The sequence below is a fragment of the Penicillium robsamsonii genome (genome assembly GCF_028829455.1).
Source record: "Penicillium robsamsonii strain IBT 29466 chromosome Unknown utg000003l_segment0_segment0, whole genome shotgun sequence".
NCBI lineage: Eukaryota > Fungi > Ascomycota > Eurotiomycetes > Eurotiales > Aspergillaceae > Penicillium > Penicillium robsamsonii.
The window spans coordinates 3669671-3696706 of NW_026643221.1; the positions used below are offsets into that span (position 1 = coordinate 3669671).

General features: G+C 48.0%; 6 protein-coding genes across 6 annotated transcripts; 4 read left to right on the forward strand and 2 right to left on the reverse strand.

Moving 5' to 3' along the window:
• Window positions 1-713: 713 nt before the first annotated feature.
• On the forward strand, window positions 714-3101 carry N7447_006122 (fungal specific transcription factor domain-containing protein; the record flags this gene model as incomplete). Its single annotated transcript, XM_057230384.1, has 7 exons — window positions 714-847; window positions 909-1100; window positions 1162-1300; window positions 1368-1816; window positions 1886-2441; window positions 2520-2629; window positions 2684-3101. 7 exons carry the CDS (start codon window positions 714-716, stop codon window positions 3099-3101), a joined length of 1998 nt encoding a protein of 665 aa, XP_057085474.1.
• A 203-nt stretch (window positions 3102-3304) lies between these two features.
• N7447_006123 (TauD/TfdA family dioxygenase) lies at window positions 3305-4651 on the reverse strand (the record flags this gene model as incomplete). Its single annotated transcript, XM_057230385.1, has 3 exons — window positions 3305-3968; window positions 4031-4296; window positions 4355-4651. The coding sequence occupies 3 exons, from the start codon at window positions 4649-4651 to the stop codon at window positions 3305-3307; spliced, it is 1227 nt and encodes a 408-aa protein (XP_057085475.1).
• Window positions 4652-5311: 660 nt separating this feature from the next.
• N7447_006124 (formate/nitrite transporter family protein) lies at window positions 5312-6438 on the reverse strand (the record flags this gene model as incomplete). Its single annotated transcript, XM_057230386.1, has 4 exons — window positions 5312-5493; window positions 5550-5906; window positions 5970-6090; window positions 6160-6438. The coding sequence occupies 4 exons, from the start codon at window positions 6436-6438 to the stop codon at window positions 5312-5314; spliced, it is 939 nt and encodes a 312-aa protein (XP_057085476.1).
• A 2681-nt stretch (window positions 6439-9119) lies between these two features.
• Window positions 9120-10754, forward strand: N7447_006125 (putative MFS transporter; the record flags this gene model as incomplete). The annotated part of the gene is made up of 1 exon (XM_057230387.1): window positions 9120-10754. One exon carries the CDS (start codon window positions 9120-9122, stop codon window positions 10752-10754), a length of 1635 nt encoding a protein of 544 aa, XP_057085477.1.
• Window positions 10755-12142: 1388 nt separating this feature from the next.
• On the forward strand, window positions 12143-24462 carry N7447_006126 (Acyl transferase/acyl hydrolase/lysophospholipase; the record flags this gene model as incomplete). The annotated part of the gene is made up of 7 exons (XM_057230388.1): window positions 12143-13112; window positions 13168-16261; window positions 16327-16547; window positions 16602-18822; window positions 18883-19574; window positions 19626-21470; window positions 21530-24462. The coding sequence occupies 7 exons, from the start codon at window positions 12143-12145 to the stop codon at window positions 24460-24462; spliced, it is 11976 nt and encodes a 3991-aa protein (XP_057085478.1).
• A 1061-nt stretch (window positions 24463-25523) lies between these two features.
• On the forward strand, window positions 25524-26667 carry N7447_006127 (zinc-binding alcohol dehydrogenase family protein; the record flags this gene model as incomplete). Its single annotated transcript, XM_057230389.1, has 2 exons — window positions 25524-26077; window positions 26142-26667. The coding sequence occupies 2 exons, from the start codon at window positions 25524-25526 to the stop codon at window positions 26665-26667; spliced, it is 1080 nt and encodes a 359-aa protein (XP_057085479.1).
• Window positions 26668-27036: the final 369 nt, after the last annotated feature.

Sequence of the window (27036 nt, forward strand, 5' to 3'; positions counted from 1 at the left end):
GTATGTTTGTGGTGTTTGATGGGTTTGCTGTGTTTGAACATTTTTGTATGCATCCGTATAACCAACGCTAAACCCTTTGTAGGATCTAGGCCTTCCCCACATTTTCTAGGATCTCGTCATTCGACATGCATATCCCGCCATAACATTAGCCGACCAACCGATGGTCCGAAATGTCATCTCAATGTTCGTGACACTACTATTGACTCCATCATTGGCATGGGTTCGAATAAAAAAACCTCGCGATCACGGTTTGGTGAGTCTTGCCCTAAGCAGAAATGGTCACTCCGCTAATATGTGTAGGCTGTCGCACCTGTCGTGCCCGAAAAGTGAGAAGCTATCTCTCCTTCAGGCGATATGGTATTCTAAATTATGCAATCGTAATCTCACAGGTGAAATGTGACGAAAGACCTGGCGAATGCGGGAATTGTGCTCGGTTGCGACTAGTCTGTGCCGGCTACACAACGCCGCTCAGCTCTGAAACAACTGGGCGTGAAATTGACCAGGAAAATTATGTGAGAGGAAAAAGGACATTTCGTTCTTGCATAGCATGTCGTACTTCGAAGACCAAATGCTCTGGTGAGCGACCATGCCAACGATGCCGTTGGAAATGTTCAACCGAGTGTGTTTACGTCGAGTCTAGACAGCCGACTTGGGTGCGCAGAGTCAACTTGAGCCCGACAGGCAACAGGGACTCCTCTCCACCTTTGCCTGCGATGCCTGAACCATCTTATGAGCAAACACCGTTTAGGCAGGACAATCGGCCTACCTTAATGGGGACGCCGCCTATATCACAACAAGCGTTTCCCTTGGTGGAAACTGCCGGGAGTTCATCATCTCCGCTTGACTGGTGAGCTATCCAGTCTTTCGCCAATGTATCAATCCGTTGGATTTCTGCTCACTGGCTGCAGGCTGTCTACCCATTACCTCCCCAACTCATCGAGAATCGCGATTCTAGTCGAAGAGTATTTTGACAACGTCCACCCTCTGCGCGCCTTTGCCTTTATGCACAAACCTTCTTTCCTGCAACGATTGGATGGAGAACTTTCAAAAAATCCCCACAATAGTGCTCTTTTACATGTGATATGTGCATTGGGAGCCCAGTAAGCCCGACCAACTCACATCGCGGAAGCAAAGTCCGATGAGCTCATCTCTATTTTGAAGGTTTCATGCTCTGTCATACAGCGTGACTACAGCTCCACTTGAGCCCAAATTTGTCCTTCTGGCAGGCACACAATGGGCTAAAGTTGCCCAACGACTCATTCTTGAGACCATAGATCGTGTAACCATTGAAAGTCTAATGGTGCGCACCCCGCTTGAAAGGCAAGCCCACATTCATGCCACAATATAGTCACTAATAATTTAGCAAGGCGGCTGTTCTGCTTCATGATTATGCCGTTCGATTGGGGAACTTTGCAAACGCTTTCATGTTGAGTGGACTTACCACGCGCATGACCCAGGCACTACAGATCAATCTCGAATACAACACCGACATCCTCTGCCAGGATACCGACAACGGCCTCCCAGTCACAGCAAAGGAGTCTCGTCGGCGGTTGATGTGGAGCTGCTATATAATGGATGCGCTTGTTGGCAGTGGGGTAGACCAGCTGATGCTGATGGACGAAAGAGACATCAAGATTCAACTCCCATGCAACGAGCGCAACTTCACTCAGCAAGTTCCCTGCCTAACAGAAACTTTATATCCTGGAAGTTGGCTCAAAATCCTACCGGAAGATATAGATACAAAGACTCTGTTGCCTAACATGGGCATAATGGCATATTTCATTCGACAGATCTCAATCCGCAAAAGGGTTCTAAGGTATATGCAGCACAAAATTTGCAACCTTCCTCTATTTTCCTTTTATGAAGCATTCTAATGATGAACAAGATATATCAAGCATTTGGGAGACGCTATGGTTCCGTGGCACCCTGCGTCAGAATTTGCTCATTTAGATTCAGATTGCCGGGCGTGGTATGACTCTTTACCAGCAAGTCTACAGTTTACACCAGATGCAATATACATTCGCAAAGACACTTCGCAGTTAGGCGCCCTGTGTTTGCTCCATTGCACGCATTATCAAACCATCTGTGACCTCTATCGATTAGGGGCCCCTGCGCTTTACAAACTCCGAGCCGCTTTCGACTTCCCTCCTGAACAGGGGGAATTCCTTCGGCATCTGCAACAAGTTCTCTTCGATTCAGCTCGGGCTTTGGCAACTATCATTGGTCAAACAGCTGCGCATGGTCCTCAAATGTTGGCAGACTCCTGGCTTCCCACCATCGCGTATGACAGCAGCCGAATCATGGTATATCATTTGACTCACATCCTAGATCCGCGTTCAGAGAATGCACAAGCTCTGGTATTGGCTGCAATTCCCCTGCTGCGCAGTAATATCAACGCGCTAAAGTTAATGGGATCTCTCAATGCAATCGCCAGTTCACTTGTTAGTTCACTTGCTTTGTTCAAACCCCCCAATTTGAATCAAATTGTCGATTGCTGATCTATTTACTCCGTATACCAGTCCTCCGCAGCAGAAACTATGCTTGCTCGTTCCGGTATTGAGTCTGAGGTGGTCACCCGAAACATCATACCCGATGACCCGTATCAGTCAGCCGAGGAGGAAGACACGAGGTATATTAGACCGTTTCTTGAAAAGGGTCTTCACTTGCTAAGTTTTAATTCCAGTGACGACCATAGACAACCTCCAGTTCAAAGTGCGCCGGATTACGTCCTTAATCCGCTCACTATTTTCCGAATGGCACGCAAATCTATACCAGAGCGGCATGCCCCCGAGAAGGCGGGCAACACATCCGCATCTAATAGTGTGCTCCCCGAAAGTGGTGTCGATATCGATCATTCCCCTTGCGAAATTGTTAGTGATACCGAGGCGGAAAACGGTCCGGCTGAGTTAGAAGTTGAGCAGCCCAGTCTTGAGGAGCTACAAAGCTTATTCATGTCTGATCTTGGGTGGGCATGGCAGCCCGCAGACACGGCAGTTGGATCGGGAACTGAGGGAGGTGGCCTATTGCCATGGGCAGGTGGATATCCAACCACTCAGCCACAACCCTGGTTGCCTGTGTTTCCATTTCCCCAGCAAAGTTGACAGCATTGGGGTAACTTCTGTGGGGTCTCCGGTTCTTATTTATTATATCCCTCGCATGACCTCCTTAGTTCAAAGCACCTTTTCGTTATTACTTCAACGCCCGATATTTGGTTTCATAGCACCAACTTCGTATTTCCTTGCAATAGTATGTACAATCTCATGCTCACAGAGTTTTGGTAAAATTGTTACAGCAATGTATATGTTCACTCCGCATCCAATGGACAGACAGGAGGAGTGTCATTAACCTGGATACCTCCTCGTTTCTTCTCCAAAGAATCGTGGTAAGGAAGCCTCCATCCTCCTTCAGATTCCGGGGCCGACAGCCAAAGTCGCATCAAATGGCGTCGTCGGGCAGGCCTGCCGTCCTCATCAACAGCCCCAGCTGGGTGATCTGTGTAGGCGGTTCGTGCATGGAAGACATGTGAATTACTCAGGAATTGAATATCACCTGGAGCAAGAATCATGTGTAGCGACAGCTCAGCACACGTCTTCTCGAATACCTCCAGGGCGTGTTTCTGTTTGTCTGACAGGGGAGGTATGCGTGCATCGGGCCCTGAGTTGAAACGTGCCAACGATGTCACATTATTAGGATCGAGTCTTGCGTATACTCGTGGTGTGGAGCTGCCGTTGTCGTTCTCGAGGTAGAACACGCTGCCTCGAATCCAGTTTTCTTCGCCTTCGGATACCTCACCCTTCCGGTCGAAGTACCAGTTTGGCTCACATAGTGTTTGTGCCACATCAGGATGTCTCTCTTGTAGTGCATTGAATACGTGGTGTGTGGACGCGATGTCAGACTCTCCGCCAGAGAGAGATTTGGCGATACACAGGAGTCCAACAATATCGGATCCATCCGTGTGGAAGTATTGACTAGTGAACAAGTTAGCTTTTTGTTTCACACAATCCGATATCCAATATGACAAGTTGCATACCGAGCATTTGTTCGATAGATTCTAACTCTGTCAGTTTTGGTGGGATCTTCTCCTAAATCCTTGACATGACCAAGGACATGACCACGACCATTCTGACTGACGAAGTATCCTAAGTATGTGCCGAGGCCCATGTACGCTGTTGCACATTTTTGGAGATCCCACTCCAAAACAGGAAGTCCTCTAAAACGGAAGAAACCTTTGCCATTAATCAGATCATATCGAAGATTCTCCATCCGCTCAGACAAATTAGGCAAGTGAAAATTGGCCTGTAGACCTGTTAGTTTCCACATGTCATGTTCCTCGCGTTCTCACAGATAATCTTACCTTCGATATCCCAGTTAAAGGGGTTCCACTCTGTATAAACTGATCTGTGGCATAGCTAATCTCTGCAACCTCCTCTTTGGTGAATCGATGTGTCCAAAGCTCGGGATTCTCGCGATAGTCCTCTGCTTTCCACAATGTAGGCCCGGTATGGATCTTCGGGAAATCGGCATAGGGCCGGACTTGTGAATATATAGGAGGATGCTGACCGGATGTTTTGAATCCATCAGGGAACACAGAGAGCTTGACGGGTCTCTCCGAGGTCTGGATACCAGCAGCTTCCACCAGTCCGGGTGCCATGATTGAATGTTATTTGATATAATTAAATGTTAACAGCAGTTTGAATGTAGGAATCTGTTTACCAGTATCCCTAAATGAAGAGTTTTATTGTCCCTCAACAAGAGATTCTGATTGCTATATATACTGTCACCCCACATCCCCAAGGCCTGGTGGGATGAAGGTTGCTCGGCTGGTCGCGCCGAGCGATTTCGGCCTGTCGCTTCATTGTGAGTCTACCCCACCCTCACGATTTGCATGTACTTCAAATTTCTCAAGAACAGACAGGGTGCGAATACGACACCGTGTATAACCGTCAAATTCAAAGAAAAAATATGCCGATTTTCACTTGCTCAAATGACAACGTGAAGCCCGATGCTGGTTTGTTCCAAGGCTGTGACGGCTGGTCGGCTAATAAGCCGACATACACCAAAGCTGGCATCACGCAATATGTATCCATATAATCGAAATCCTTAGCGAATTAAAGAGATGAGAAGATGGACCTGTGTAGGTAATATCGGAGTTTGGAGACTATGACATTGATGTACAATGTGCGTCGATAAACACACCCAAATCTCCAATCGAGGTTGTGATAGAAGATATTCAAAACATTGGACAGTAGATAGGTAAGCCATGCATTATAATTCAGTTCTGCCTCGCTTTATTAAATTATTATTATTAACTCTATTCATTCATAGGTGGGTTCTGGTTCCCAAAGCCTCTAGCAGATGCTTCAACGTCCGGTCGCTTAGTGCTTGCTCGATCTGAGCTCGATACTGAGTTCAATGAGCTACTCCCAACTCTCTTTTCGCCATACAAAGGCAGAGTGTTCAGATCGAGAAGGTACATGTACCAATAGTAAGTTCCTATACTTGTCATCAGTTGAGATGCTCTATTAGCAAATATAGGTTGGGGTACTGACCACAAAATACACCTCCACCGATGATATTTCCCAGCAAGGTCGGGATGATACCTTTCCAGATGTAGAGGCCAGTCGTAATCTGTGGCGCTCCCAGCCAGATACCCAATGGAATAAATGTCATGTTTGCAACGACGTGGTCGAAGCCCAGGGAGACAAATGCAAATGTTGGCAACCAGATTCCAATAACCTTGGATGCCAGATCACGTCCTTGAATACCAAGGAAGCAAGCTAAGCATACAAGCCAGTTGCATCCAATGCCACGCAGAAGTATCATGTGGAAGTCAGGGGTAACCTGCTTTTTTGTGGCGAAAGAAATGACGGCGGACCTAAAGGGCTCTGCGGAAAAGGTATTTCCATCTATAAGTCCAACATTAGTCACATTGATTTGGAGCAGTAGGGAAGCGAGAGTCGAATGCGTACAGCCGAAGATGATAGCTACGACAAATAAAGATCCGGCGAGGTTGCCGAGGAATGTCACAGCCCAGTGAAGCAACATTCTTGACCAAGACAAGCGGCGATGGAGGGCAGCAACTGAAGTAAACTGGTTTACACGTTAGCCAATTTACAGTCCCCATCAAGTCTACCATGTCCGTTTCGCCAGTAGTCATACCATAAAGGATCCAGTGCAAAGATCTGCACCTGTTAGGAGGATCATACACAGACCGTAAGGAAACACCAAGGCGCTAATAGTCCGCATTAAACCTGGGGCGTTCTCTTGAAACCAAGGGCTGGCATTGGTACTAAGAGTAGTCCCGCAGGCGAATGCAAGTAAACAGCCAGCTGATACTGCACTAAAAAACACCTTGTCCAGTCGCATGTGCCCCTTATGTGCGCCTAGTTTTGAGACGGCCTCAACCACCCCTAATGGAGAGAGCGCATCGAAAGTCATGTTGATCAGAAGACAACGGCGATCACTTGGAGATATTGTCGGTTCAATTAGCAGCAACCCCCTTTGTGGGAAAAGCAGACATATAACTCTCTGGAGGGCCGGGGAAAATATATCATTTTTGCCCGAGTTTTCCCTACCTGGTGCAAGCACAATGAAAGGCTTATCTCTCACACCACGGCAGGAATCCTCCCTTGCATGGTTCCTCACGATTAGTTCCGGCACTCCTTATTATGATTGAACTCAGATAAGAGTTTTAAGCTTGCTGACAGGATGACCGACTAGCTAGCATATTCACACCGCGAAGATCCATCGAGTCAAAAGAGAATTACTTATCAGAATCGGGGGTCTTGGCAAGATAAGGATATGGTTTCGAGATCGTACATCTCCGCGGATCTACTTAGTGTTCTAATTGTCAACGCTACTGCTGGGAGGTCACGGGACCTCCCCCTGTTTGTCTATCCTGTCGTGTGCCATATTATTCTTCTCCTTAATGCACCCCGAAAGTCGATATTTCAAGATCCTACCTTTCAGTAGTTCTAGATCTCTCTTCTTTCGGCTACGACACGCGTGCTGCATACTCCGTTATATTGTGCATGAGGTAGTGACCCACCTTGAAGGTTATGCAGGGTACCCAGGTGTTTCGGTACCACCTGGGTAGCCTTCCAAGGATTGTCATTGTGACATAGCAACCTTGGAATACCTTTCGCTATGGATATGTGTGCTTCCGCCGCTATGACGTCAAACTTAACTTTACAAACACATCTATAAAAGCGAAATCACGTCGCAACTAACTGAGAATCCAATATTCAGTTCTCATCAGGACATGTCCACAGTAGAAACAATGAAGGACAGAGACACCGTGATTGAGTGCCTTCCCCTTAACAGGCAGGCTTGAGAAACATAAGCGGTTGATAATCTAACCAGCGAGTTCAACGTTAACTGACTCCAACTGAGCTTCGTGATTGACTTAAGGGAGAGCAATCACAAACATCGGGTTGGGTGGGCGGTTCAGGGGAGACTATTGGTCATGAAATGTCAGTCAGTATTCCTTCCCTTAATTACCCTCGCTCCCTCTCGGTCGCAGAATCCCACCAACTAGACGAAAGCAACGAGAGCTAAAGGTGGCGATAGTGGCCGAAGGATTCTGCGGATCCTCAAGCACAATCCCACTGCGAACCCATCCGGCTACAGCGATCAAGGCATTAACCACATGCGTCGCGTGGTATCCTACTGTAGGCGCCCTCTGGCACAAAGGAGCGAGCCAAGCATGACACGAGTAGCAAGAGTTACCGGTCGCTCAAAAACTGGGGTCATGATGCGCTCAAAGAGTAGGGTCGGGTACTCTCGCAATATCGTAGTAGCAACGTGGTGAAATCGAGATTTGTTCGAGTTTATTGGAAATTAAATGAATAGTCACGTTTCGTGGTGGTTCTCAGAATATAATATGGTGAGATAGTAATGAGTACTATGAAGCATTTACACCGAACAGTTGAATCTTGGATGTTACAATAATCTTGAGACGCGTCCGTTTGCCTTGGCGTTTAAACGCCTTACTGCCTTACTGCCTGGGGCATATGAAAGTGAGAAAGTGTCATGTGACTCAAAGCACAGTTCAGCTGATCCGTGATCCAACAACCATGTTTTTATTTTAGCTCCCTATTTGTCGATAGTCCTCGACAAGACTTTTTGATAATATCTGTATGAATTTAAAATAGCGTATAAGGCTATATTATCATCATTTCCAAATTACCCGAACATTGCGTTGCTTAAAACTACAAATATATATATCGGAACCATGAACCCAAAACCTTAAAACCCCTGACGAGACTATATATCACCTAGAAAGTAGGAGGCTATAAGGAAAAGTCCACATAGACCATAGTTGTTCAGATATTAAGTTGTAATCCATCGCATTTGCTATGTGTTCTGCGGTGGCCGGGCCGCTTGTGAAATACGCCAAGGGATGAGGGGATCACCGGCCAGCTCAACTGTGGACACAAGGGTCTCAGTCCCCGGCCACTTTGACCACTTATGCTTTCTGTATCACATTAACAAAACTAGGTAAATAGAATGGCCAGGCTTGGATTTCTCTGTGCCGGGGGAGTGAATCTAAAGCTTATTTGTTAAATATCCTGACATTTATATATAATCTTCCAGTTGATCTAGAAGTGAATAGTAATTATTTTCGATCTATATTTCCGGCCGGTCGTTGGCATTTGCAATGACAACCTACGGGCAAGGAGCCGACGGCAGATACCGACGATTCACTTTAGTACCCGAATGTCACATGGAATACATCTGATCCTGCACTAATGTCACGGGTTCACCCCCACAACCCCCTAGTTTCGGTTGGTCTCGGTAATAACGGGATGTTTGAATGGGACGTCCGAAGCTCCACGATGCGTTGTTAGTGTCAAGCAACAAGGATATTCTAATCGATTGGAAGGCAATGAAAGCACTAATCGATATGCGGCAAGGTTAGTTCGCTAAATAGGTTGGCTAATATGTGGGCAGCGTTAGACTTTCGTGGGGGATGTGGAGGCGTGGGGGAACATGGGGAAAACTAAAATGGATGACGGAAGTGCCGCCCTGAAGACGTGGGGTGCCGCAACTGACCTATATATATGCTTTTGGTCTTTGATTCAGTCAGTCAAGACCCAAGGGTTCTCCAATTTTATGCAATGCAAGACTCAACTATGTCCAAACCAAATGTTATCCACGATGAATCGGCAGAGCAGCAGAATGGTGACAAACCGGTGGATAATAGTGGCATCGTACGCGTCGCCTTGACTGAAGAAGACAGCAAGCGAATCTGCCGCAAGACCGACCGAACTATTCTTGTTGTGCTTGTCTGGGTCTACTTCTTGCAGATCCTCGATAAGACAGTCTTGGGATACGGTGCAACATTCGGTTTACAGAAAGACACAGGTCTTACCGGCAACGAATATTCGCTCATCGGCTCCATCTCACCCATTGCACAACTTGTCTGGCAGCCATTTTCTTCGTACCTGATTGTCAAGGTTCCACACAAAATCCTTATGCCATCGCTATGCCTTGGATGGGGAATTGCGCAGACATGCATGGCTGCATGCCACAACTTCAACTCCTTGATGGCGGCTCGATTCTTTCTCGGCTTGTTCGAGGCCGGCTGTCTCCCTCTATTTGGTGTCATCACGAGTCAATGGTATCGACGTGCAGAGCAACCAATCCGTATTGCTGCGTGGTATAGTACAAATGGCTTAGCAACCATCGTCGCAGCTGCTTTATCATATGGACTGGCACAAATCAAGTCAGACGTATTCAAATCATGGCAGATGTATGGAATCCAAAGATCAACCCCCCGAAAGTGGTATATTCTGACTCCTTTTAGCATTTTTCTTGTTGTCGGCCTGATAACTATTGCATCCGCTCCAATCGCCTACTGGCGCTTGGACAACGATATATCCTCCGCTAGGTTCCTCACCGAGGATGAGAAAGCTCAAGGAATCGAGCGCCTTCGAGCCAACCAGACTGGAACCGGAAATCCCGAGTTCAAGTTCAGTCATGTGCTTGAGGTTTGCTTAGAACCCAAAACTTATCTGTGGATTGGAATGTCAATGCTCCTCAACATCGGCGCCAGCGTGACCAACATTTTTGGTCCACTGATCTTAAGCGGCCTTGGTTACGATAAATACCGGACAACTCTGCTGACCATGCCATTTGGCGCGTTACAATTCCTCATCATTCTGCTGGCAAGTTACCTCGCCCAAACTGCGCGTCTGAAGAGTGCTATCATCGCGGGTTTCATGCTGCCTGTGATAGCTGGTCTATCAATTTTGTATGCGGTGCCTCGGAACACGTCTGTGCAGAGCGAATTGCTTGCTGGTTACTATCTACTTGCATTCTTATTTGGCGGCAATCCATTGGTTGTGACCTGGATCATCGGCAACACGGCAGGAACCACCAAGAAATCCGTCATCATGAGTTTGTATAACGCGGCAAGCTCGGCTGGAAATATTATTGGTCCATTGCTCTTCAACGAGAAGGACAAACCAGCCTACCAACCTGGCCTGCGTGCATGTCTCGGAATCTTTAGCGCCTTGGCTGCTGTTGTTGTCCTTCAGTGGGCCAATCTATGGTTCCTCAACAAACAACAAGCTCGTCGCCGTGTCCAAAACGGCAAGAGAGCTGAAATTGTTGATCTTTCGATGCAAAATAATTACCACGAAACGCAGGATATACTGGAGGAGGCTGGACACGAGACTGTGCAAGTTGGAGACAATGCGTTCCAGGATTTGACCGATCGGGAAAATGATGAATTTGTTTATATCTATTGAAGCTAGTGGCCATATGCGGTCCAATATATGCGAATTGACTGATACTATGGGAAAGTGAGCAGAGTGTCTCATTCTCCTCGTTTTGCTGTAAACAGACTGGTCATAAATAAATGGAGGTCCACATTTGGTGCCTGAGTGACGAACGCGCGATATCCATGCAGGATTGGTAGATGCATGTAAATTTCTCCTACTTTGCTATCTTTTCTTCTCTCACTTCCGGGTAACTCCTGCAATTTCCTGCCTCTGTGCATATTTGTCTCTAGCAAGTCTAGCCCTCATCTCTCCCTCTTGCCTATCCTTATCTCAGTCGCGTCCCCTAGATAGGGTAGGATTAATTTGCATCTCCTGCCTATGCATCATGAACCCAGCCACGTTCCATATAGTATGGGATATATTTTATCTCTTCCTAGAGCAGATAGGCTAGAGTTTCACCTCCTGCCTATAGAGGGACAGGGAAGCAAATACCATAAGCTCCCTGGATCACGCCTACTTGCCACGCGTTGATCGTTCAAACTACAATATGCAGCAATCGTCGGATATTATCAGTTAAAATTTAAATACCTTTGAGGCTAGGGATCAAATTGACAAAGATTCATTGCACGTGGAAATGTGGTTAAGAACTGAAGCGTGGGAATGACCCAAGGAAATGGGTTCTATATTGAATCCCCGCCTACATAGGTATGTATGTGGTTTATCTCAGACTTGAATCATGGTGCTGAGCCTACCGAGTCCAGTCTCCGTAGGAATATGATTATGGAGGCGCAACATGTCTCTAGAGGCTTCTTCTGAAATACCGCCCTGTCATCGACCCTATTCGCCATAGGACAAGCGCTTACGATCCCTGCCCACGTGCTGGAGAGTCGTGGATGGTGTGCTCTCTAGATGAAATCCCAAACATGCAAATGCGACAGGGCATGCTCTTCGGACTCCGACTCGGACTTGATATTTCAAACTAGACGGATTGGCAACCCCTGGAATCCTACGACCTCAGGATTTCTAAATTGATAGTGCAACCTGGAGCCAGAAAATGCATGATTCTGCCCTACACACATAGCGAAACAATGGTAGATCCCATACATTCATCATGATTTGTCTCGTTTCATATGACAACCCCGGAGGCAGCCCTCGGAGTCGGAACCAGCTGAAAGCAATAACAAGCTGACAGCGAGAGTGGATGTCCGAAGACTCCTAATTTGATAACTAAAGCGAGTCTCGGCACATTGATATGTACCACTCCCCGTCCCTGGCAACTGGAGTTTGAATGCTACGGAGAAAACGTTGTCCCGATTGTCCATTATTGATACCCTATAGACCTTTCATTGCAATACGTGCAGTCACACATTGGTGGTACTAGCCCTGTGCAGAGTCAGTGAAACCTGAGCTACATAATGACAGGCGATCTTCAGCATATCGGGGAACCGATTGCCATCGTGGGAAGTGCTTGCCGCTTTCCTGGTGATGCAACAACACCCTCCAGGCTATGGGACTTGCTCAAAGCACCTCGAGATGTTCTTAGCGAGATCCCAGAAAGCCGCTTCAGTACCAAAGCCTTCTACCATCCCGACGGCCTTCACCATGGCACTACGAATGTTCGACACTCCTATTTGCTGTCCGATGATCATCGACTCTTTGACGCCCAATTCTTTGGAACCAAACCAGTCGAAGCAAACTCGATCGACCCTCAACAAAGGCTGTTGCTCGAGACCGTCTACGAGGGACTTGAAACCTCTGGCATTCCTATGGAAAAGCTCCAAGGCTCTAACACCGCTGTATATGTTGGATTGATGACCAATGACTATGCCGATATGCTAGGCCGGGATGTGCAGAACTTTCCGACCTATTTTGCATCAGGAACTGCTCGAAGCATTCTATCCAACCGAGTCTCCTACTTTTTTGACTGGCGCGGACCTTCTATGACAATTGACACAGCGTGTTCTTCGAGTCTGATTGCGCTACACCAGGCTGTACAGAGCCTGCGAAGTGGGGAGACCGATGTTGCGGTGGCAGCAGGAACAAATCTTCTGCTGGGACCAGAGCAATATATCGCAGAGAGCAAGTTGAAGATGCTCTCCCCAACCGGCCGCTCGCGCATGTGGGACAAAGGCGCAGATGGGTACGCACGTGGTGACGGAATTGCTGCCGTCATACTAAAACCATTGAGTGCAGCATTGGCAGATGGGGATCACATCGAGTGCATCGTTCGAGAGACAGGTGCCAATCAAGATGGTCGCACCAAAGGAATTACAATGCCAAACCCTATGGCTCAAGCAGAGCTTATTCGGACGACCTATGCTCGAGCTGGACTCGATCTTTCCAAACCCACCGACCGACCACAATATTTTGAGGCTCATGGTACCGGTAAGTCTTCATGGAGTGAATATGAAAATCAATAGCGCTTTGCTGATCAAATCAGGAACTCCGGCAGGTGACCCTGTCGAGGCGGAGGCTATTAGCACTGCATTCTTTGGACAAGCAGCCAAATACCAGCGTGATGGTACCCAGGAGGACCCCTTGTATGTTGGGTCCATCAAAACTGTGATCGGTCACACCGAAGGCACGGCTGGACTTGCAGCTGTACTCAAAGCATCACTTGCTTTGCAACATGCTGTCATCCCACCTAATCTACTACTCAACGAGTTGAGTTCCACGGTACGTCCCTTCTATAACGACCTTGAAATCCTTCAAGTCGCGAAAGAATGGCCGCAACTCCCTGAGAACACCCCCCGCCGTGCTAGTGTCAACAGCTTTGGCTTTGGCGGTGCAAATGCGCACGCAATTTTGGAAGGGTTTGATGCGCGCCTGCTTAGGCGTGGTCGGAACGCCGCACATAGTAGCCTAACTGTGTCACCATTCAACTTCTCTGCCTCATCCGAAAAATCGCTTCTTGCCAACATTGCAGCATACTCGGCTTATTTACGAAAGTATTCAGATGTCAATATTCGTGACTTGTCATGGACTTTGAACTCTCGGCGTTCCACCTTGCCAGTACGGCTGTCGGTATCGGCATCGAGCCCAGAAGATCTTGCTGTAAGACTGGATGATGCAGTAGCCTCCTCGACAATAACACCAAGCACGCGGACAGGAAGTATCCTTGAACCAAAACTCCTTGGAGTGTTCACAGGCCAAGGAGCACAGTGGGCAAGGATGGGTGCCGAGCTGCTCGAAAGCTCACCAATGTTTAGTGATTGCGTGGCACGTCTTGATCGTTCTTTACAGGAACTACCCACGGAGCATCGCCCTATTTGGTCGCTGAGGGAGGAGCTTGTTAAAGAGAAATCCTCATCTCGTATTGGAGAGGCGGCGTTTTCGCAACCTCTTTGTACCGCGATTCAAATTGCATTGGTTCAGCTTCTCCGGGCAGCCAATCTGAAACTCACTGCTGTCGTTGGCCATTCGTCTGGCGAGATTGCGGCAGCTTATGCCGCGGGATATCTCAACGAAGAGGATGCAATCCGCATTGCCTATTACCGTGGATGGTCTCTTCAATACGCAACTGACAAGGAAGGAAAAAAAGGAGCAATGATAGCCGCAGGGACATCATATGAAGATGCAAAGGGGCTGTGCGAGATGCCGTCACTTGACAACAGAATTTGCGTGGCGGCTAGCAACTCCTCTGCCAGCGTCACACTTTCCGGCGACGCGGATGCGATTGACGAGGCTAGGGAAATCCTTGAAGATGAGAAGAAATTTGCTCGCATGTTGAAAGTGGATAAAGCCTATCACTCACATCACATGGTTTCCTGCTCAGCACCTTATATCGCAGCGATCCGCAAGTGTGGTATAACTATTCAGCGTTCCCCGAGTGGCAGTGCTACCTGGATCTCTAGTGTGTATGGCGCCAATATTGAAAGCGTGAATGATAATCTTGCCGACACATACTGGAGCAACAACATGGTCAATCCAGTACTATTCTCCCAGGCCGTCACTTATGCAGTTGCTGCAGCTGGGCCATTTGATATGGCCTTGGAGATTGGTCCTCATCCAGCATTGAAGGGGCCGGCAATGCAAACCATTCAGGAAGTGTCTGGCCAGACATTGCCTTACACGGGGACCTTGAACCGCGGGAAAAATGATACCGAGGCTTTCTCATCCGCTCTGGGTGCCTTATGGATTGCCCTAGGTGAGAGTGTTGTAGATTTCGCCGGGTTCGAAATGAAGGCAATGCAAAAGCAAAACACTCGAACACCAGAGCTTATCAAAGGCCTTCCATCCTATTCATGGGATCATGATCGAGTTTATTGGCACGAATCTCGATCATCTACCGCAATCCGCACCGAGAAGGAACCATTCCACTCCCTACTGGGTGTCAAATGCCCCGATGGGACAAACAATGAGTTGCGCTGGCGCAACTATCTTCACCCTAGGGAAGTATCTTGGCTGTCGCATCACCAGGTCCAAGGTCAAATGGTATTCCCTGCAGCTGGGTATATATCAGCGGCGGTTGAGGCTGTAGTTCAAAAGTATGGCCTAGATTCTGTGCAACTAATCGACTTTCATGATGTGGTCATCGGACAAGCATTGGTGCTGGAGGAGAACGGGGGAGTGGAAACAATTTTCAGACTTTCGCTTGATCAAGTTAACGATAATACTGTGTCCGCATCGTTTGCCTGTCATTCAGACGCCAACAAGGGCTCGTCCAACATGTCTCTTCATGCATCTGCCACCCTGCAAATTATCTTAGGTGACCCTAAACACGATATCCTCCCACCACACGCCAAGCCACAAGGTTCGTTCCTGGAGCTGGAAGGCGACCGATTCTACAACTCAGTTTCCAAGCTCGGCTTTGGCTACACTGGACCCTTCCAGGCCCTTTCCAACTTGCGCAGAAAAATGGACGAGGCAGCAGGTTTGATCGCTGTCCCAGTGGATTATGAAACCGAAAAGCCCTTGATCATTCATCCAGCCTGTCTTGATGGAGCTATTCAGTCAATCATGCTTGCTTATTCCTTCCCCGGAGATGGTCGTCTACGCACACTCTACCTCCCCACTCGGATCGATAGGCTTCGTATCAACCCGAGCGCTTGTGTCGCTCTTGGTGCCCCCGGTGCAGAACTGCCATTCTATTCTGCAGTCATGGACGCCCGCTTCGCCGAACTCTCTGGCGATGTTGATATTTTCTCCACGGACGGGGAACATACTTTGGTTCAGCTTGAAGGACTTCACACCACCCCGTTGAGCCCGTTAACATCCTCCAATGATGTTCCCTTTTTCACGGAAGTGATATGGGATGTGGATAGGCCCACTGTACAGCAAGGAAAACAAGCTGCAGACATGCTTCCACAAGACCGTTCTCTGGGTATTGATCTCGAACGTGTCGCCCATTTCTACTTGAAAAACCTGGTCGATTCGCTTCAGCACTCCGATCGCGTGAATGCTTCTTGGAACCATACACATCTTCTCTCATATGCGGAGAATTGTACGACATCCGTTGCTGATGGAAAACATAAGTTCGCCAAGCCTGAATGGGCCAATGACACCATGGACAATATTACTCCCATTTTGAACCGGTGAGAACCTGAGCTTATCTTTGACCTAATAAACCGAGATTGATCCACGCTAACCGAGTATATAGTTACTCCGACAGCATCGACATCAAAGCGCTGCGTGCAGTTGGCGAAAATCTTTCTGCTGTCATTCGCGGAGATATGAATTTGCTTGAAGTTCTGATGCAGGACAATATGTTAGCAGAATTCTATGCAAAAACACTTGGAATAGACGCATACTTGGACACTATTGCTCAAATGGCTCGCCAGATTGGCCACAGATACCCTCACGTTAACATTTTGGAGATTGGTTAGTCCACGAACATTTTCGAAACTGCACGTGATACTAATTGATGTATAATAGGAGCTGGCGCCGGTGCTACTTCAGATCGAGTCATGCGTGCGATGGGCTCATCGTTTGCATCATACACATACACAGATATCTTGGACTCGCAGTTTGAGGACGCACGTGAAAGATTTTCCGATTATCAATCCAGAATGGCATTCAAGGTGCTGGATATCGAGAAAGACGTCGAAGAACAAGGCTATGAAGAGGGCTGTTTCGACCTCGTCATCGCTCCATTGGCCCTGTATGCCACCAGAAACCTCGAAGCGACGCTCACAAATGTTCGTCGGCTACTCAAGCCTGGTGGCTATCTCGTTATGCTCGAACTCACGGACTCTGATATCATGCGCTTCGGGCTCATTCTTGGTGGCCTACCAGGTTGGTGGTTAGGCTACCAGGAGGGAAGAACATTATCCCCCTGTGTATCGGAGAACAAATGGGAAGAACTGATGCAAAAGGCTGGGCTTTCTGGATTTGAAGCCCTGGTATCATCTTCCATAACCTCGCCTTTGCCGTTTTCCGTCATGGTTACTCAAGCTGTCGATCACCGTATCAATTTCCTTCGTGATCCTGTGGCAACTAATCATATGACACTGGGTCTGGACTCGTTGACAATCATCGGAGGCAAAACGCCATTGACTGCTGATATGGTCGCTGATATCAGAACTGCAGTCTGTCCACACTACAGCAATATCTACACTGCCAGTTCTTTGGGCGACCTCGTCTCAGCAAACCTGCCGGTTATGGGATCAGTGATCAGTTTGATTGAATTGGATGGGCCAGTTTTGAAAAACATGACTCCTGAGGATTTGAAGTCATTCCAAGAGTTGTTCAAACAAAGCAAGAATGTTCTATGGTTAGGCCACGGTGCCCAAGGGGAGAACCCCTATGGCAACATGTTTTCAGGAGTTCAACGCACATTGGCCATGGAGATGACACACCTCCATATCCATTTCCTCAACCTTCATTCGCTGCGTGATGCTGATGCCCATATTATTGCAGCGAAGCTCCTCCATTTGGAAGCTGCCGAAATTTGGGATCAGAGTGGCCAGCTCGATGGGATCCTGTGGTCCAATGAGAGGGAGCTGATGCTGGAGAATGGACAGTTCAAAGTTCCTCGGTTCCGTCTCAACTCTGGCCGAAATGATCGATACAATTCCTCACGACGTCTCATCATTAAAGAGGTTGCACGAGCCGGGTCTGTGGTTACCATCCAGCCAACGGAAATTGGATATCAAATTGAAGAAAAGGACCTTCGAGTCTCGCCATCTTTCTCAGATGATGTGAAGATTGATGTAATTCACTCTTTGCTCCGTGCTGTTCGTATCACGCCCTCGGAGAATTCGTTCTTGGTATTTGGGAAGAATACGTGGAACGGGGAGCATGTCGTTGCCCTGTCACATACACTGGACTCTCAAGTCAGCGTGCCGCATGGCCTGGTGGTGCGTTGTGGAAGTTCCGAAGAGCTAGGAATTCGATCGATGCTCACCCTATATTTCCATTTCCTCACTCTCTCTATGCTACAACAACTTCAACCGGGGAAAGCTCTCGCTGTGTTGGACCCTGGGTTCTCCCTGTCACCAGTCCTTACGAAATACGCAAACGAGAAGGGTGTTCAACTTGTCCTTTTGACCACAAAGGAGGGACATTGCTCTTGGCCATGGATTCGAATTCATCCCAACTCCACCCGGCGTGAACTACTAACCAAGTTACCTGGCAATATTTCACGACTTGTTAACATGGGTGGTAGCTCTGATATGACTACTCTCCTGAAGACATGCCTGCCGACAGACTGTCAGTTTGAGAGCGAGACCACCCTCACTGCAAGAGTCTCCCAATCTCAGTGCACCTCAGACAGAGCCCAATTGGGGATGCAGCTCCAGAATTTCTGGACGAGAGCACAGTATAACCTCATGCCGGTGAATATGCACAAGTTTGCTTCTTTGGGCCTACAGGACCTGATTCACGCGCAATCCCCACTCGCAGAGCAGTCTTTAATTGCATGGGGTGAATCACAGCTTGCTGTCCAGGTTCACCCTGCTACCAAACAGGTCAAGTTTCCGAAGGACAAAACATACTGGCTAGTTGGACTGACAGGTGGGCTCGGCCTATCGCTTTGTCAGTGGATGATCAGACAGGGCGCACGATACATCGCTATATCTAGTCGAAATCCAAAGATTGGCGACGAATGGCTGCAGAGAATGGCTGCCAATGGCTGCACTGTCCGAGTCTTTTCCAAGTAAGCTCTTGTTCTTTTCTTGTTAGGTCGCAGTCCCCTATACTCGGCTAACATATTTAGTGACATAACGAATCGGAAATCTGTCCAAGCAACCTATCGCAACATCAGAGCAACCATGCCTCCCATCGCCGGTGTTGCACAGGGTGCCATGGTGCTCCAGGACACAATGTTCACTGATTTAGATCTCCCTCGTCTTGAGAAGGTTCTTGGTCCTAAAGTCGAAGGCAGTATATTGCTGGACGAATTGTTCCCGAAGGACACATTGGACTTCATGATTTTCTTTTCCTCGATGGCTGCGATGACAGGAAACCCCGGCCAGGTGGCCTATAATGCCGCAAATATGTTTATGGCGAGTCTGGCAGCCCAGCGCCGAAATCGTGGCTTGGCAGGACATGCGATCAACATTGGCGCCATTGTCGGTAACGGCTATGTGACGCGAGAGCTTAACATGGGTCAACAATCATATCTTTACCGAGTCGGCCATACATGGATGTCTGAGCAAGACTTCCATGAGGTGTTTGCTGAAGGCGTGCTCACCTGCTTGGAGCGCGTAGGAAGCGCTGAATTGTGCTGTGGACTCAGAATTGACGATGATGAGTCCAAGAGTTGGATTTCTAACCCAATGTTCCAGCATCTGGTATACAAGTCTAGCAATCTTGTAGTGGCAGCCAAGAAAGGGAGATCTGATGTATTACTAAAAACACGCTTGTTCGAGGCAAGTTCGAATCAGGAAGTCATCGAGATCCTGCAAGGTACTCGTATCGCAAATCCTATACCCATCTGAAACTAAATATTGTCTTTAGATGGCTTTTTATTGAAGCTCCAGTCAGCTCTCCAGGCTGATCCAAGCAAGCCTATGTTGGACATGAGCCCAGACGAGCTCGGTGTGGATTCATTGGTCGCCGTCGACCTTCGATCTTGGTTCCTCAAGGAGTTAGGTGTCGACATGCCGGTGCTGAAAATCTTCAACGCGGCGTCGATTCGTGAGCTCTTGGCCACTGCTGCAGAAACCCTACCAGAAGCTTTGATTCCCAATTTGAGCCCTGGCGAACAGTCTGTCAAGTCACCGGAGCCTCAACTTAATTACCAGGTAGCTGCAACAGCTCCCCCTACAGATTTTCCGGTGGATATATTAGTTCCAGAGACCAGAGCTAGCTCCGTGGAATTGAAGTTTGCACTACCTGACGCAACAACCGCGTACAGTGGTAGCTCCGCGACGTCTTTGATCACTGGAGACTCGAACTCTGAAAAGAATGACGATACGTCCTCGTCCGTCTCTACTGATGACGGCGAAATCGGTACCCCAAAGCGTGAAATCCAAAGAACTGTGCCAATGTCTTACGGGCAGTCCCGTTTCTGGTTTCTAGAACATCTAGTTGAGGACAAGACTGCATTCAACATTACATCGACGTTCGAGTTGTCTGGTCGCCTAAAGATTGATGAATTTGCGAATGCTATAAACACCGCCGGACAACATCACGAAGCCCTGCGTACTTTCTTCTTCACCGACAACGACCAAAATCATATGCAAGGCGTTTGGGCGAAATCCTCCTTGCACTTGGAGCAAGCTGAAATCTCGGACGAGACAGAAGTTGAAGAGGCGTCGAAACAGATGAAGGCACACGTGTTTAATCTTTCTGATGGTGAGATCATGCGCGTTCGGCTGCTTTCGCTCAACCAAAAAAAGCACTGGATAATCTTCGGCTTCCATCACATCAACATGGATGGCATTAGCTTCGAGGTATTTTGGTCAGACGTGGAAAAGGCATATAAAGGCCAAACCCTTTCTGAAGATGGACTTCAATATCCAGACTTTACTATGCGCCAGCTCCGTGAATATGAAGAGGGTGCCTGGTCTACCGATCTCTCTTATTGGCGAGCACAGTATAAAGAGGTTCCACCCTCACTTCCACTTCTTCCATTTGCCCTACAACCCGTACGGCCCAAGGTTGCTCAATTTGCGTCTCATACTACCCAGATTCGCCTCGATGCCAGTTTGTCGGATGCAATTGATCGGTGTTGCCGGATGTTCAAATCAACACCATTCCACTTCCATCTGGCCATCTGGAAGACCCTCCTGCTGCGTTTCTTTGATCTGAAGGATGTTTCCATCGGTCTCGGAGATGGAGGCCGTACGGATGGCGACGTCCTGCGGAGTATGGGACTCTTCTTGAACCTCCTTCCTGTGCAATTCTCTCAACAGCCAGGCGAATCATTTGGAGAATCTCTCAAGGGGGTCCGGAACATCACGCAGGGTGCATTTTCCCACTCACGTGTGCCGTTTGATGTGATCTTGACAGAACTCAACGTTCCGCGATCTGCATCACACAATCCCCTGTGCCAAACGCTCTTCAACTATCGACCCAAGGTCGAACAATCACGAAGCTTCTGCGGTTGTGTTGCCGCTGGCGAACTTCTGGGCGGCGGCGAAACCTCTTTTGATCTCGGTCTAGATGTTGGCAACGTCGGTGCCGGCGAAAGCCTGATTCACCTAACGGTTCAGAAGAGCTTGTATGGAATGGAGCATGCTGAAATTCTGCTTAGCTCCTATGTCAATCTTCTCCAATCTTTTGTTCAAAATCCAGCGACTCGGGTGACCTGGCCGGAACTACATTCCAACGATGACATCCAAGAAGCAGTTGCTGCTGGTCGAGGCAAGTCAATTAACCTTTCTAATCCAAGAAGTTATGCTAATTATGCTATACAGGACCGGAGCTCGACGAAGAATGGTCTACGACTATAGTCCACCGCGTAGATGAGATTGCCTCGCGGTATCCGGACCGTGTCGCGTTGAAGAATCACGATGGGAGCTCCTTAACTTATGCTCAAGTTCAGGGTCGGATTGATGTTATCGCCAACGAGCTCCTACGCAACGGAGCCGGCGCAGACACCCGTGTTGCGGTTTTCCAGACCCCAAGTGCAGACTGGACATGTTCTCTCATGGCCATCTTGCGTGTCGGTGGTACTTATATTCCATTGGACAAAAAGGTGGGGATGGAGAGACTCGCGATGATCATGAAACAAACACAAGCACCGATGGTATTGGTTGACACAAACTCCATGTCTGACTATACACTTTTGCATACCACAGCGAAACCCATCGATGTATCTAGCCTAAAGGGCTCTACTGCACGCGCCGTCCGAAATATGGCCGTTCCAAGCCAGACAGCAGTGATCATGTACACCAGCGGATCGACCGGCGTGCCAAAGGGGATCATGATTGATCATTCAGGCTATGCTCACCAAGTTCAGTCATCTAGTGTGGTCTGGAAACTTAAGCAGGGAACCGAAACCATTCTGCATCAATCGTCCTATGCGTGGGATGCGTCTTTGTGGCAGATCATGGCCTCTCTATGCTCTGGTGCGACCCTTGTGATCGCATCTGATCTCACACGAGGCGATCCCGTTGCTCTCACACGACTCATCGCATCGGAGAACGTGACGTGCACCCTTGCGACACCCACAGAATATCTCGGTTGGGTGCGCCATGGCCGCTCCAACCTCAGTAACTCTCGCTTGTCGACCGCAGTATGCGGTGGTGAATTCATGTCAAGTGGTCTGATCAAAGAGATTAAGAGTCTTAATCGGCCTGGCCTCAAACTGATCAATGCCTACGGGCCGGCGGAGATCAGTGTCGTATGCTCAGGCAGTGAAGTTCCATTCAACCTGCTGGATTCGGCAGATTCGACATCAAAGTCTACTCCACAACCTCTTTACACTCTACCAAACTACTCTGTTTACATTGTCGACAAAAACTTGAACCCTGTTCCGATCGGAATTCCCGGTGAAGTAGTTGTTGGTGGCGCAGGAGTTGCCCAGGGCTATCTTGACAGCACCAAAACAACTGAACGCTTTCCAAATGATCGCTACGCAAGCCAATTTTTCCAGAAAAAGAACTGGACGACAATCCATCGCACTGGAGACCGCGGAAAGCTCAATCACGATGGTGGTCTTATTCTCCTCGGGCGCATGGACGGAGATAACCAAATCAAATTGAGGGGAATTCGCATCAATATTGAAGAAATCGAGACAGCAATCGTCAGTTCCTCTGCAGGAGCTATCACACAAGCTGTTGTATCCGTTCGTTCAGATGAAACTCAATCTAGGGATCAATTCCTTGTTGCCTTTGCTACAATGGCTGACACACACGGTTCTGAAGATGCGCTTCAATTCCTCACACGCCTCTCCAAAGAACTGCCATTGCCGCCTCATATGCAACCCGCTGCTATCATTCCAGTTGAAAGCATTCCTCAAAATACCTCGGGAAAGACTGATCGTGTCGCAGTCAGCGGATTTTCCATTCCGTTGATTTCATCCCAGCTCCCCGACGACAACACTCTCACAGAATTTGAACAGTCACTGCACCAGCTCTGGCAGCAAGCGCTACCACGGGAGCTTACTACCTTCCACTCAATTGACTCTCAGTCTGACTTTTTCCACGTTGGTGGAAGTTCCCTCGCCCTTGTCAACCTACAAGGTCTAATCAAGGAGCAACTCGGTGTGTCTATGGAATTGTATCAACTTTTCGAAGCCAGCGGTCTACGTGCAATGGCGGCCAGGATCCAAGACATATATCGCCCGGCGCTTGAGCTAGACGTGAATTGGGATACAGAGGTTGAAATCGCATCCGACCTTACTTTATCCCTGAACTACGGTGGAACTCACATTATCCCCTCGGGAGTCAAGACCGTGGTGCTTACCGGGGCAACTGGTTTCCTTGGCAAAGAAATCCTCCAAGGGCTCATAGAAGATGAGAAGGTCTCGTTCATCTATTGTCTTGCGGTCAGAAAACGATCCTTGGACTTACCTCAACTATTCTCCCATCCGAAGGTTCGTTTGCATTATGGTGATCTGGGGGCTCCTCAACTTGGACTGTCGAAATCTGAGAGCATATCGATATTCTCCTGTGCAGACATTATCATTCACAATGGCGCGGATGTGTCTTTCATGAAAACATATCAGACCCTCAAGCTGATCAATGTGGCATCGACAAAGGAACTTGTCAAACTTGCATTGCCCAGGCGTATTCCATTCCACTTTGTCTCGTCGGCTGGAGTTGCACGACTTGCTGCCCAAGAAAGCTTCGGGGAGTTTTCTGTATCACCATATCCTCCTCCTTCTCAACCGACAGATGGCTACATCGCTGCCAAGTGGGTAAGCGAAGTCTATCTGGAACATGTCAACAGCCAATTTGGTCTCCCCGTATGGATCCACCGACCGTCGAGCATCACCGGTACCGATGCACCGGAGCTTGATCTTATGGGTAATGTCATGCGCTTTGCCAAAGAAACCCAAAAGTTGCCAGACTCGAGCTTATGGTCAGGGGTCTTCGATCTTATTTCTGTGCAGTCGGCTGCAAGCCAACTGCTCGAAGCCGTTCACCAATCTGGTTTCGGCCAACCAGCTACAAAGTCTGTGACATATCTTTATGAATCTGGCGAAACAAAGATTGGACGTGATGAGATTATGCCCTTGATGGAGTCGGGCTCGGGACAACAGTTCCAGGTCGTTTCGCTCGATGAGTGGGTTAACGCTGCCGAACAAGCAGGAATGAGTGTGTTGTTGGGTGAGTACTTGCGCAGAGCCTCCGACGGGCAAGTTCTCCTCCCCAGGTTGATTAAATCGTCCAAGGATCAATGAGGGCGGCCAGGATGTACGGAGATAGAAAGTCGCAGAGCCAATTACTTTCAAGAGATTGAGAACAAATATATTTCTATTGGCTTTTTGAAATTCGCTTTGGTCGTTATCATTGCTCGATATCCGTAGTCATGTGTGACTTGGAATTGTTGGGTTACTTTTTCAACATGTATATCCTTGATATAAGAAATCTCCTAGCTCTACAGCTTTATATTTGAATATTTCTTGGTTATTATCACAGCCAAATTGGTACTCCCGTGACTCAGATCCGCTTCATATATCAACACCAATCTCCATGGATAGCAATTAACTAGGCAGAATAATATATATAGTACCAGCTAGCCCTAGGAGCCATACAAATCAGGAGCCCCTAAGAGAGTCCTCTTAATCTCTTGCTCCTCGTTCTTTTTTCTATGTCTTTTCCTATCTCCAACCCGACTAGGCAGTCAGCATCGGGCCTTTGCATGAAAAATTATTTTGATGGTTCATTTTCACCCCTGTTGCTAACACATCAATCCCAATGGAAGCAGATAGAATCATAACCTCGGAGGTTATCGGTTGACAACAATTAAATACAGCCTGGATTGACATGGATTCCTGTGATGCAACACAATACACATTGTATGCAGGCAAAGGGGGATGAAAGAACACATTTCACCGACAGCGCTAATCTTGCATCTGTAGGGTGTTATGATTTTTGGTTAGCGTTGATATAACCCCAGCTCCATGTTATGATCGCTGAGAATTGAGAATTCTATACACATAGTAAGCTCGAAGGTTTTCAGCAGACCTTAGAGTCCATTCATGACCCCGGGTATATCTCGCCAGATATTTCCATCTCTAGCCAGAGAGGTTGCAACATTGACCAGAGTCGCCGATTTTAAACCCATCAAGCAATTTCATGCCCAGAAAAGCCAGTGCCTATTTTGATTTCTTTTTTCGGGGCTTGTCGTCTGATTATTACTCTCATCCGTGTCGTACGGCTGTTTTATATAAATGAGTCTTCCGGGTTTATAAGTAGTCGAAATTCTACCGGTATCTTATTACTTTATTACAATCAAAAGATGGAATCTCAGAATAAATCCTCTACCCAGACCGGAATAATTCAACATGAAGGCGGGATTCTTCAAATTACCGAAGGTCTGCCTATCCCAGAGCTCGGTCCCCACCAAATCTTGGTGAAGACTGCTGCCGTGGCCCTTAATCCGTGTGATTTCAAGATGCCATTGCGGTTCCCGACCCCGGGTCTCTGGGATGGGTGTGACTTCTCAGGCACGGTGGTTGCCGTGGGAAGTGAAGTTGCTGCACAGGCACGATTCCGTATTGGAGACCAGGCTTTCGGTGCCGTTCAAGGCTCAAATATGTCAGATCCATCGTCGGGGGCATATTGTGAGTACATTCGAACCGACCCGGATTTTACTTTCCATGTTCCTAAGGGAATAGAGCTAGCCAATGCACCATCCCTCTCCGGGACCGCAATTGCGACACTTGGGGTTGCTCTCTTTTGGTCACTTCAATTGCCCGGAACTCTGCTCACACCAGCATCCAAAGGGGAGGATGTTCTGGTATACGGCGGAGGTAGCACGATAGGACTACTTGCAATCCAAATGGTGAAGCTGTAAGTACTCGATTTTATTCTTAAGCCTTTCGCGATATTCAAGTAACTGATCCGTCATCGTTAGCTGCGGCCACCGGGTAATCACAACATGCTCCCCTCACAACCGCGACTTGGTGACATCCTACGGGGCTGATCTTGTCTTTGACTACAACTCTCCAACATGTGCCGAAGACATTCGATCGGCCACAAAGAACACCTTGCGCTATGTCCTCGACCCCTTTGCGGAAGCCAAGACTCTGCGGATGTGCTATGCAGCCATGGGTCGCACTGGAGGACGGTATTGTGCACTTGAACAATATCAAGAAAGTCTTTGCTCGCGAAAGGCAATCAAGCATGAACTGGTCATGGGAGGTGCCATCTCTGGCCGCGGTGTCGAGCTCCCAGAACCATACGGTATTCCACCACGGCCTGAGATTGGAGTCTGGGCTCGGTCGTGGTACGTAGAACTCCAGGGGTTGATTGAGAATGGGAAGCTTAAACCCTGCCCAATTCAAACCATTACTGGCAGGTTTGAAGGGATTTTGGAGGGTTTAGATATGCTGCGGAAGGGAAAGGTTTCGGGGAAGAAGCTTGTTGTGCCTATGATATGAATGCTTGCGTTGATTGAGGCCTAAAAGAATTATAGCAGAACTTGTGACTGTTTGAGAAAATATCATTTGATGGATGATTAGAATGCCATTTCACGTTGTATAGACGAGTCTGCGCATTTTAGGTTGCCGTCATGGTTTAGCTTTCGACAATTATATATATTAGGCAATTAGATTATAGGTGCTTGTGAAGCTTGCTCCTTTTAGCTATAATTGCTAGCTAGTGTCATAGTTTTCAAATGTAGCACTTGCTATTATGTCCTAATATGAGGGGACAAAATGCCATTTTATTAGAATCAAGAGGCCATATAACCGCGTGGTTCTGAAAGGATGCTGTTGGTAGTGTTTCCATTTGGTACGGCTCAAGATTCG